Source organism: Camelus bactrianus, chromosome 8 (genome assembly GCF_048773025.1).
Source record: "Camelus bactrianus isolate YW-2024 breed Bactrian camel chromosome 8, ASM4877302v1, whole genome shotgun sequence".
In the NCBI taxonomy this organism is placed as follows: Eukaryota; Metazoa; Chordata; class Mammalia; order Artiodactyla; family Camelidae; genus Camelus; species Camelus bactrianus.
Genome location: NC_133546.1, coordinates 14,778,304 through 14,791,374, shown reverse-complemented (window position 1 = coordinate 14,791,374; position 13,071 = coordinate 14,778,304). Strand labels below are relative to the sequence as shown.

The following is a 13,071-nucleotide window of genomic DNA, read 5'->3' as shown; positions in this document are numbered from 1 at the left end:
ACCTTATCCTCTCTTCCTTTATTCTGTTCTTTCTTTTCCCGACAACGGACAGCTTTCCCTTTGTCATTGTGAAGACCGTGTGCGGATGGACGGTGAACTCTGACAGTTGTACTTGGACGGTTACCTTGTGGTTTAGGGTCACTGTACTGAGGAGACTGGCGTTTTCTAGGTCCTGGTGAGGGTCTAATCAAACACAAGATCATGAAAATCATGATCAACTCTTGGAGTGGTCCAAATATAGATGAACACATACAGGATGTAAGTTAGAGTCAATGAATTAAAGAAGCAAAGGCAATAACTAAATACAAGACAGTGAATAAACTTGAGGTCACTGAAATCTAGGATTTTACATTTAAGTTGGACACAATATAGTTACATGGTAGAAACAATGAAAGATAAATGATCATCATCTCTTTTGAAAGGAAATATCTGTTGCATATCAAGGATAAATTAGTCTGATTCTTAAAAACTGAAAAGAGACCGATAATCAGAGAAGAATTTTATCAAAAGAGCAAGAACCAAAGCACAGGTGTAGAACTCATTTATCTACTGACACATGCACACTTTGGTACCAATTTATTGAGTGTATCATAGTTTTCACGTTTTAATTAATAAAATGTAACCATCTTCCTATGAAAAAAAAACTGATGTAAGCACTGGCTCTGGCCACCTCTAAGAACTCACGCATGGTGCTTTACCTTTACACAGATCACCTCATTTCATCTTCATTTCTGTGGCAGGATTTAGACCTCTCAAATATTTACTAGGCCCCTACTATGCTCCCAGACTTGGTTAGGGCAAGTAAAATGAGTAATAAAAAATGTAGGGGAGTCCTACCCTCAAATACCTCAAGTACAGTTAAGAAAGAAGGTACATAAAACTAGGCAAGTATACTAGAAAGTGTGAAAGAATGCAATGGCAATGGGAATGACTCCTTGAAGACAGAAAATAAGTTGGGCCTGGAATCATGTTAACCTTGTTAACCTAAACAAGACAGTACAATTGCAGACAAGAAAACCAGTGAAGAAAAGCAAAGAAAGCAAGATGAGCTTAATCTATGCAGAAGTTATAAAGACACTAACTATAAAGACAATGGTGAACATTAAGAGATGATACTGAAAAGGTAAGTGGTTCAGTGAGCAGATCTAAACACTGCCAGTTCAACAACAGGCCTGGTCTTTAGCTGACTGTCATTGAAAAGGGTCTAATACTTAAATATACTGATGAAGGAAAAACAAAAAGCAGAGAGATGTTATCAAGGCATGAGATGAGGGCCTAGCTTAAGGAGTAAAGATGAAAGTCTAAGAGACATGCTATTGAAAAAGACACTCCTAGATGTGAAAGGTTACGAATGAGAATTTGGGAGAATGGTAAAGCCAAAACAATAAATATGTGAAAGGACTGATGAGGGTTCAATTTTGGATTCAGAAACTTGGAGAGCCAAGGAGAGATACTGCTTTAAAATATATATTTATTTTTCCCCTTACTAGAAAAATAATATAAAATAAATACTGAAATATAACAAAGTTTAATTTTAAAAAGTCACCTGTAACCCCACGACCTAGAGTTTTCCACTTACCATATTATATTCTTAGAATAGACTTCCATTTAAACAAAATTGGAATCATTATAGACACATACACTCACATTTTTCTCTGCTCATTATATCATGAAACATTTCCTGTATCCTTTCCTCTATCATCACCTTGTAAATGACTTTTAATGGCTAGATAGCAATCACATAAAATGTGCCACACTTTATCCACTTCTTACTGCGATTCATTCATCTAAAAAATAATTTACTAAACTATTATTATTGACAGGCACTACTTTGCATTTGAAATAAAAATTTTTTAAAAACTTTAATAAAAGTCTTTACTCTCATAGGGTTACATACAAGTGTGTATGGGAGGGAGTGGGCATTTCAATGAAGAAATTAACAGTACATCAGACGATGCTAAGTGCTAAGGAAACAAAGAAGGTGAGGGGCTATGGGATGATACAGGTAGGGTGATCAGAGATGGCCCTTCTGAGGTGATATTTAAGTAGAGACCTGAAAGAAATGAGAAACAAGCCATCAGACGTCTGAATTGAAGGAAAGGCATGTGCAGAGAACGGAAACATTTGTGTCTGACTTGTTCAAGACGGCTGAGGGAGAGAACTCTAAGAACTTAGGTCACAGAGGCAGTGGGGAACCAGATCTCATAAGGTGGCATTGAGAGACATGTGGAAAACTTTGGGTTTTATTAAGTGAGGATGATAAGATATTTAACGGACATCAGCTGACTTTTAAAAGACATTTAAAAAAAATCATACCTAAAGCTTTTAAGCTATTCCTAAATTTTCCTCTAAAAGGCTTCAATGAACCTCCTTGAACAAACATTTTTGTGCACAGCCCTAGAAGAGAATACTGGATCAGTGGAATCTGTTCTTTAGGTAGGACTAAAATTTCAGCGATGTCAAGGTTAGAATCACCAACAGAGTGGAAAGAATAAGCTCTCTTAAGCATAAGCACAAATGAAGACCAACAGAAAAATAAAGAATTTTGAGGGATATCCAGTTGAGGGAGCAAGTACAATAAATTACAGGAAGAAACAGAAAGATGCAGCAAATAAAGCCAAAGAGGAGAACTTTGTAGTAGTAGTTCAGGGCACTGAAAATCAGAGACAAAAAAATACCGAAGAAAGCCAGAAGCAATACTAAGGGACACTAGGGCTCATCATCAAAGACTTTTCAGGATGAAGAGGCTCATTTAATTCAACTTTCCACTACCCCTAAGAGAGAATATTTCTGCCTCTGCTTGTTAAGACTGTGGCAACCAAATAGTTCATTAAATTTCAAATTAGCTGAATTTTCACTGGGAACATCTATTCATTGGGAAGTTCTTACCAATAACTGAGAAAGGAATTACAGGGCTGTTATAGATGGAATATTTGTGTCCCTCCAAAATTCATTATGTTGAACTCCTAAACCACAATGTGATCATTTGGAAAAAGGAAGTAATTAAAGTTAAAGTCATAAGGGTGGGGCCCTGATCTAAGGATTAGTATCCTCATAAGGGATACCAGAGAGCTTGCTGTTCCCTCTGCTATGTGAGGACACAGAGAGAAGGTCATCTGCTTAGGAAGAGTCCTCACCAGGAATCAAGCTGACTGGCACCTTGATCTTGGACTTTCTAGCCTTCAGAACTGTGAGAAATAATTTTCTGTTGTTTAAGTCACCCAGTCTGTGGTATTTTGTTACGGCAGCCAAAGGAGACTAATATATGGGCAAATAATGACTCCAGAAGAAGGAAAAAAAAAAAAAGAAAGAAAGTAATTAGGAGTAAAGCATATTCATAGAAAAGAAACACACAATTAGACTCATCTATTATTAGCTCTACCTCTGAAATTAATAAAAAAGTAATCATAAATGTGGGAAAATACCCACTTTATTTATAATAACAAAGGGGAAAATGACCAATAAGAGCATGGTTATGCAGGTTATATCCTATCAAAAGAGTAGCAAATAAGCCTTTAAAAGCAGCAGAGAGTAAGGTCTGAGATGGCTTATAAATTATCAATGTTTACAATATGAAGAGCAAATTACTTATCCTATCTAAGCTTAAGTTTCCTCAACAGAAACTGGGGCTACAAATTTAGTACCTACCTTCTAACACCGTTTTGAGGATTAAACAGTATATGTAAAGCAATTAACACAGTACTCAGCACACAGTAAGTATATGATTATTATTGCCTACTATTAGGATTTTTTTGAAAAAAACGGGTACAAAGTTCTATATATGTATAGAGCACAGCTGCAAGCATGAAAAGAAACAATGCATAAAACACCAGAAGTTGTACTAGGAGGACTATGTGATGTCCCTTACTACTTTTATGCATTTTCCTGTTTTTCCTTTAATTAGCCTATTGCTATGCTTTTTTTTCTTTAGTGATTTAGTGAATTCTAAAATAAAACAGGAAATATACAAAAAAGTACTTATAAGTAAGGGGAAAATTTAGTAAATATTTGTAAACTATCAGAGTAAATAACAACATTAGTATTTTTACCTGGAGCTTAAGAAAATTACAGTGGTTATGAAACAATCAATACTCACTAGCTGATGCTAAACTGGAGGGGGAACAATTTGGTATGGTACTTCTCAAAGTGTGATCCATGGACCACCTGTATCAGGATCACCTGCAGATTCCTAGGCTTCATCTGCTATCATACTTCTCTGGGAGTGAAACCCCAAAACCCACATTCTTAATGAGTGCCCCAAGAGATCTTTATGTACGTCAGAGTTTGAGAATCACTGGCATGGCAGAGTGTGCCAGCTCTGTAATCAAATATATCTGGGTTCAAATCCTAGCTCCACTAGTTATTAGCTTGGTGATAATCGGAAAAAGTTACCTAACCTTATTGTATCTCAGCTATCTTATCTGAAATACAGGGAAAATATGACTTCTTTGGACAGCTTATTGTGAGACATAAATAAAATGTATAGTCTATTTTAGTGCTCAGAACCCTGTAAACACTCAATATCTAGCACCTATCATAAAATACAATCAAGAATTAAGTTATGATGATAGACTCAAACACCTGAAAAACACCTGAGCGATGTGTTAATGCAAGGTTCTCAAAGTGGTTAAGGGTCAAAGAACCTGAAAGTCAGTGTTCTTTGCAGAATATAAATACATCTATTTATACTACACACACACACACATATTTAAACCCACAATACAAACTAGGAAATCTAGTATGTAAGTAAAAAAGATAAATGACATCCATTTACACATTTGTCAGTTAAAAAATATGCAATGAAACTAAGCATTATAAGCTGTTTAGGACATTTCAGTAAATATTAACTTTCACTAATTGTTCATTTGCTGGCACCAGGAAGGGGGGGGGGATGTTGGAGAAAAACCTATAACTGAGAGGGGACATTTTATCTTTCCTTTTCTTCTGTGATCTGAAAAACCTATTTTTCAACTTTAGCAGCAGTACAGAGCTTGATAAATAGCAGTATTCTGCGATAGCTTGTTTGAGAACCACTGTTTTGGTCTAATTCTCTCACTTTACACAATAAAAATCTGAGGCCAAGAAAGGTTACATGCCTTTCCAAAGCTACAGATAGTGGCAAAGATAGAACTAGAGTCCAGAAATTTCCATCTCCAGCCCCATGTTCCTTCCATAACAATGACTCCACTACTTTAAGCTCATTCACAAAAGCATAGTTTTGGTTTATTTCCATCTGAAATTAATTTACCGAAATGAGTCATACAGTTACATGATATACAATTTAAGAGTTAGGAAAGGTATTCAGTAAAAAACCTCCTCCCATTCCTGTCTCTCAGTCCCCTAGTTCTCCTCCTAGATAACCCAATGCTGTCAGTCTTCTGCGCTACTTTGTTTCTTAAAGGGTCTCTACTTACCTTCGTTCAACAGGTACGGGCAAGGACCAGACTTCTCCCTCAGACGCTGGAAGCTCATGCTGTGCAGCTTTTAACGGAGTGCTGTCTAGTTTAAAGCTCTCTAGTGTTTTCATGATATCCTTAACATGTTTAGCTTCTACATTTATTTCCTGCCAAACCTGGTTTCAAAAGAGAATATGGTTCTTTAAATTCCTATAACTAATACACTGCCAAGATTAGATTAAGGCCATTTATTAAAGATGTTAGAAGCCTCCATTTTGACATCAGATATTCAGGAAATCATACCAAAATATTCTGTTGAAATTTTAATGGTTCATGAATTCTTATTTTCAATTGCAAAATTAATTCTGATAAAATGAATTAAATATGCTGGCTAATTAAGCCATGTTACTGACTTACGGTTCTTATTCCAAGTAACTAACAAATTAGGAAGTTAGGGGAGAATATAGCTCAAGTGGTAGAGCACATGCTTATCATGCACAAGGCCCAGGGTTCAATTCCCAGTACCCTCTCTAAAAATAAATACATAAATAAACATGATTACCACCCCCCCCGCCAAAAAAAACTTTTAAAAAAACACTCTTCAAAAAAATATTTTTAAAAATTCGGTATCTTCTAGTAACCTATAATGAAAAAGAATATGAAAATGAATATATGTATGTATATTTTACCAAGTAACAATGTGATCTAGAAAAAAACTTTCAAAACAATTACTATTAGATTCTGAAAATTAGAATAATTGAGTAGAACTCATAATACTGATGATGGTGAATATGGACTATTACTAATATAATAAATCAATCTTCAAGTAACATTATATACAAATCCATGCAATAAATTACACACTCTTAACATATAACTGCAAAAGCACTAACTATTTAAATCTTTTCCTCTGAGTATTTTAAACCATTAAAACAAACAGCAGTCGTGATTCTTACCTGTTGCCATTTCTGCTGGAGGTATGTATCTTTGACTGAGTATAGATACTTGTTCATTTGGTCAAGAACTCCCTGATAATAGACCATTGCAGAGTCATAATTTCCCAGCAATGCATATTCACGTGCCAATTTTACATTCTCACTAATCATAAGGAGACTCATGCTCATTATAAGCTAAAAACAAAGAAAGAAAAATATCATATTATTTGTCTCTTAAAAATAAGCACTACAAAGAGTTTTTTAAAGTATACTTTCCAAGGATCCCTGCTTACAACCACTCACTGCACTTTCCATCTCTATACATTTGATCATGCTAATTTCTACTCCTTAAAAGAAATGTCTTAATTCCCACAGCCAAATCCTATCTATGTGTCAAAGCCCCACTCAGATGGCAACTCTCCCAGTATGTCTACCTTCTGAAATTCTCAGTTCAAAATGAGCTCCCCCCATTCAAATTCCCCCAGCACTTTACTGGGGCCTTCACCTCAAAGCACTTGTCTACCTTGAATCTCTAAGTTCTTTGAGAACATGATTTGCAGAAGGAAGTCTGAGACTGTAACCTCAGTGCACGACACACAAGTCTTAGATCATTTTTTGGAAGGCAGTGTGAAATAGCAGAAAGCACATGTTTTGCGGTTAGAAAAATCTTGGTTAGAACTCTAATTCTGCCACCTTGGTCAAGCCCCTTAACTTCACTGAGGCTTAGTTTTTAAATCAGTAAAATGAGGATAGTAATTAATTCCAAGAGTTGTGCTATAAGGAATAAATGACGGTTTAAAGTACCTGGCATAGTACCTGGCAAAGAGTGGGTCTTCAGTAAGTGCTAAATGCATTTTCCCTGAAACTTTCCATATACAAGAACCAAGCACAGTCTTTTTACTTAGTAGGATATGGATATATGTATAAGGGGTTTTTAAAGGTAGGTTTTTACCTACCTTCTCAGCAGGAGACAATTTCCAATCAGAAACAAGGGAAAAACTGACCAACTCTTTTTATGAGGTGAGGACCACCTCAGTTTCAAAACTAATTAAGAATAATACAAAGCCCATTTCACTTATGGACACAGATATGACAATCTTAAATAAAAGACTAGCTAACTTAACAATATATCAAAACACACACACATGCATGCGCGCGTGTGCGCGTGCACACACACACACACACACACACTCGCCATGATCAGGAAGGTCTATCCCAGGAATGCAAGGATAACTTAAGATCAGAAAATCCATCCTTATAATTCCTATACTAACGGACAAAAGGATTTCACACAAAAATGGGTAAAGAGTATAAGCGGCAATTCATGGAAGGGAAAACCCAAAAGGTTAACGAGTACAGATACTAGCAATAGATGAATGTAAATAAAGCAATGAGGGGCCCCTTTTACATTAACCGGATTAAAAAAAATAGTAAGTCCAGTAATACTAAGTACTGGCAAGGACTGGGAGAAAAGAACACCCTCATGTACAATTTGTGCGCATAAACTGGTATAACCATTTTTGGGAGCAATCTGGCAGTACTTTGACAAAATTTGCATGCATATATCCTATGACCCTGCAACCCTACCTTTCTATAAATATTCCAGAGGAAGTTTCACACAGACCCACAGGGGAACTTGTTTTTGGATGTTAATGACAGAACTGTTTGAGAAATCAAGGAGCTGGAGATAGTCTATTCTCTGCTAGGGAGACAGGTAAGAAAATATGGTGGATGCATGCTATAGAATACTACATAGCAGATGGAAGCAATGAACAAAATTTACAAATAGCAACATGGATAGATCATCAATACATAGGGTTGGGTGAAAAAAGAACTTAGAATAAGATCTAAGTCCCAATACCATTTTATAAACTTAAAAATATGCTGTATTTACATATGGTATATAAAACACTCTTTTTTAAAAAGCTACACACACATCCAAGAATATATATTAAATACATTACATTGTCTATGGAAGGTATGATAGGGAAATATGGGTGAAGAAAGAGGATGAAGGGTAGGGGAGAAACAAAAAAATAAATGAATGCAACAAAAGAAGTGCCTTATAACCATCAATAATTAGAGAGCCTTTAAGATGGCTCTCAATGACCTCTGCCTCCTGGTATCTACACCCTCATGTAATCATCTCCCCTTGAATGTGAGCTTGTAACAAACAGAATACGCAAAAATGACGGAATGTCACTTCTGAGATTAGATTGTGACTTCCATCTTGCTCACTGTCTCTTGCTCTCCTGCTGGCCTGCTCTAAGGGAAAGCAGCTACCATGCTGTGAGCTGCCCAGTGTGGAGGCTCACATGGCAAAGAACTGATGGAGGCCCCGGGCCAACAGCCAGTGAGCAACTGAGACCCTCAGTCCAACAGTCCAGAGGAACTGAGACCTGTCAACAACCATATAAGGGAGCCAGGAAGGGGATCCTCCCTCAGCTGACCCTCGAGATAACTGCAGCCCTGACTGGTACCTTGACTATAGCCTGTGAAAGTCCCTGAACCAGAAGCACCCAGCTAAGCCATGTCCAGCGCCTGACCAAAGAAACTGTGAGATAATAAATCTTTGTTGTTTTAAGCCATCAAGTTTTAGGGCAATTTGCTATGAAGCAATACAGCTATGAATTGAGGTCTATAAGTAATTTAAGACTGAGCAACTGAGTCCAAAGATCATGGTTCTCTGTTATTTTACTGATAAAATAACCCCAGTACCTAGAACCATGCTTCCTTCCACACAGTAGACACTCAGTAAATCTTTGAATGAATGAACACTGCCAGGTTTTGTCTTAACTACTAAAATTTCTTACCTCTGACCCTCAGCACTCTCACATTCCTTGATCCTCAAAGCATCTCTACCAGAACCATGTGGCTGCTTCTGCCCTGAAGCTACACATGCCCTGTAGTGACACCTCGTCTGAGCAGCAGTGTCAGAGAGCACAGCTGGGGTCAGCTACTGGCAGTACACAGTTGATCTGGATGAACGCAGATATCAAGACTCCCACGTCTTTTCCTTCTCTCCATCTTTCCCTCCAGATCTTTCTTCCCTTCCCTACACTAAAAAAAAAAATCTAAATTAAATTGTTACTTATTTGTAGGTGGATTGTTTTTTTTTTTTTTTTTTTTTTGGTGGGCCATGACTCAATGTTCCAAAACTCACAGAAGTCATTCCAGGCCTTCTTTGAAGGTTCTGTGTTATGGATACTTCTTTCCAGTCAGATAAAATTCCTTAGGAGCCAATGAGCTGACATTTTCTAACAAACAAATGTAAAGTCAATCCAAGGCCACATTAAAAATGACTTGAAAAGTTCCTGGTTATCAAAGAAACAATGAGTTTACTGAAAATGTATCAAAATACCATGACTTGAAGAAATGTTAGACAAAAGTAAATTTTCCTATTCTTGTAGCATCTCTAAGACATTCTTCTCAAATGTCAACACTACAAATTTATGAGATTCTTCAATTTTCAAGAATATATCCTTATCATTGCTAAAATCACACTGCAGGAAGACAGAAACTGGGTCTACTTGGAACAGTATCTGGCAATACTTGAAGAAATAAATATATGGGAAGAAAAGCCTATGTAGACCAAAATTTAACCACCATGAACTACAAACACTATTGGTTCAATTAATAGAACACTTACAAAAATGAGATTGGCCCAAAACTCTGACAGTCGGTTTTTAAAGAGAGATTATCACAGAGAAAAGTAACCATAGGTGATGCACGCTTCATCTCACAGCAAGCTTTTCCTTTACATGATCCTTCCTCTCAGAAAACCATCCTTTTGCTTACATGGCTTCAGTATTTATTTCAGCTAATGACTAAATTCATTTATTTAAACTAAGATGCAACATGAAATTTTAATTCAAGTAACAGAGTCACATTTTTAAAACACTAAAAGCTCTATTACAGCAAAATTTGTAGTAAACTTAATATGTGATGCTGTGTGGTATCTCACAAAGACACTTAAATTGTCTTTTTCTCCTCCAGGATGAGGGAAAAGAAGTGATCAAAGAGAATGAAAAAGAACAGGCTACAGATTCAAATATTTGAGTTCTCAGATGCCTATTCTCTCCCCTAAGACAAATACGGGGGCTTTCCTATTCCACATCGAAAAGGATGCCATACTCACTTAATTTTTAAGGAACTTTAGACTGGGTTCCACTTTTATCGCAGTTTTTACTGTAATGTGCACAGTATTATCATTCATTAAAAAATATTGTATACATACTGAGGTGCAAGGAATTGTACTGAAGACAAACATAAAATCTTGAAGTTTGGTGGAAGGGTATCATTTCATTTATTCTAGGTGTTTTTTTCTTTGCTTAGTAGGAGGAAACAAGCACACAGCATTAAGCAAGGCTAAAAAATCAGCATCAATGTTAAAAATATTTATCTGCAAAACTAATGTCCTAAACAAAAACAGATGAACTTCAATCATGCATTTTCCTGAAGGAATTTCAGTAAGCCAAGTGTGTATAACTTTACAAGTGACAATATACTGTTAAGCAATTTTCAGAATGTTCATCTCTAGGATATGAAAGCAACTACCATGCTAATTTACAGTCAGTCACTGATGATTACGAATAAATACAATAAATAAGTGACCCATGACCAATTATAGCATGGCATACATTCTTCTTACCTTCATAACCATCATATGATAAATACTCAAGAAGCACGAGAAAGTTATCACTACAAAAAGAGCACCAAAAAGAAATCTGCTCAAGAAAACAAAAACAAATATATGTATTTGGTAAACTTTCTTTCAGTTTACCCTGAATAAAACAAAAATAAATCAGTGAATGTAACAATTAAAATGTAACTTTAAAAGCCACATTCAAGCCATATCAATTAACACTACAAGCAAAATCTATTTAGCATGTTATCACTACTGATCATACTGACTTGACACTATCTTTTTAACCAGTCAAGTAGCTAAAAACAAAACAAAACCACAAACCATTGCTGTAAATAGAAATTCAACATTGTTGTTAATACAGTAAATTCTACAAGATTATCTAATCCTTAGTATTTGTCAAGCATTGATAACGGTTTCAAAATAAAATGCAGAATCTGTTGTAGCCTAGTACCGAATATATAAAATGTAAAAGCTTCATGAATAATCAATGCCATAAAGGAGCTTTATATAGCTTTTCATAGTCTAGGAATGTTGGAAAGTTGATTGGCACTGCCCCCTTTTTTAAAGGCATGAGACAGCCCACAAGTTAGTATTAATACAAGACAAAGACTTTTGCCACTATTTCTTTGTTTGAGAACTCACTGATTACAGAGAACATCTCCTTTGAAAAATAAAATAGGGCTGCACACTGAGATAGTTAGGCCTGTATGAACAATTACAAGAATCTTTCTTGACCCCTTGGTGTTCTATCATTGTGACTATGCGGCAAAGATCTATCGCACACCCTCTAAAACATTAGGAATGTTCTCAACAGTAACTAAAGGTCTGATTTCAAAGAGGAAGACAAATGAGTGCTCTCAGGAAAGAAGAGTGCAAAAAAAAAAAAAAAAAAAAGAGAGAGAGACAAGGGTTCAACAATATGTTGCTTCAAGTTAGTAACTGATATAAAAATAGCACTTCGCTGTTAACAGAAATTTATTTTTGATTAAATAAGGGTTTGAGACTACCCACTGCAAGGCATTAAGGATCCACGTTCATCTCTAACTTCATCACCGTATAATACACTGTATGAAACAAAGTTTTTAAAAGGTACCAACTCTAAACAAAAAGGGCCATAAGTCTTCCAGGGGACCCCCAGCTCCAGAATAAACTAAGAAATAACATCCTCACCAATATCACACCCACCTAACAAAATGTAAGAAAGGAAGCTGCATTCCCCAAATAGAGGCTTCTGGGGTTTTTCAGGGAAGAGTTTCGGGCGGGGGCGTGGACGAATTCGGGGAGACGGAACATCAAAAAAGTTCAGCAAAAAAACCAAGTTCTCTCGGCCGGAGACTTCTCTAATGACACTGGCCTAGAGTGGGATCTGCAGGGGTCCCCAAAAGTTACCGTCTAGACAGGATTCCTGAGGGAGGGGGACCGTCACGAGCCACAGGTATCAGCGACAACAGCAAGACCTAAGACCTCAGCGCAGGCACCGGCAGGTTCACAGCCGGCTGCGCAGCGGGCTCGCATCCCAGGCTCCCGAGTCCCTAGCCGACCCGGCCATGGGGGTCGGGGGTCCCCAGAACACCGGGAGAGAGAGCACTCACCTGCGGCGTCTGAGGCTCCTCGGGAAACTGCCCAGCGCCAGGCGGAGACGAAGGGCCAAGCGGGGATCCGGGCAGCGAGGGAGTGGGGTCCGGCCCTGTCCGGCCCCAACCACCCTGCTCTGTGCTCACGGATCCAGCCCTGCCAGGTCCAACCGTCACCAGCCCCCGACGATGCTTCAGCTCGCCAAGAATTTGAAGGCAAACCCGCCAGGGTCACTTCCGGTGCCGGGACCGGCCGCGGTGACTCGGGCGCACGCGGGGCGACGCCCCGGGAACGAGGACGCCGGGCGGCGTGCGCGCGCCGACCGCTGGGCGGGGCCGGCGGCGATGGGGCGGGGCTAGCGGGGGCGCGCCTGTGTAGTCCCGTGCCACCGCCTGCCGGCGGGCGGGACAGAGTGGGAGGGGTAGGGACGCAAGCTAGTACAGGCACCTCGCGTTCCTCAAAATCTTTTTCGAAGTGCTTGCTCACTTTTCCTCCCGTTTGATTTTCATCATATTCC

At 38.0% G+C, this 13,071-nt stretch overlaps 1 protein-coding gene across 2 annotated transcripts in view; it reads right to left on the bottom strand.

Annotated features, from left to right (window-relative positions):
* Window positions 1-12,869, bottom strand: part of KATNA1 (katanin catalytic subunit A1) — a 30,434-nt gene extending 17,565 nt beyond the window's left edge. Inside the window, exons 1-4 of one of the 2 annotated variants that reach the window (XM_010965695.3) lie at window positions 12,572-12,869; window positions 6,353-6,526; window positions 5,415-5,572; window positions 3-183 (exon numbers count right to left, since the gene is read on the bottom strand). In XM_010965695.3, the coding sequence (XP_010963997.1) occupies window positions 3-183; window positions 5,415-5,572; window positions 6,353-6,520 (507 nt within the window). In that variant the 5' untranslated portion in view covers window positions 6,521-6,526; window positions 12,572-12,869. Of the gene's footprint in view, window positions 1-2; window positions 184-5,414; window positions 5,573-6,352; window positions 6,527-9,144; window positions 9,167-12,571 lie in introns of those variants that run through there. The other variant, XM_074368190.1, reaches the window with a different exon arrangement.
* Window positions 12,870-13,071: the final 202 nt, after the last annotated feature.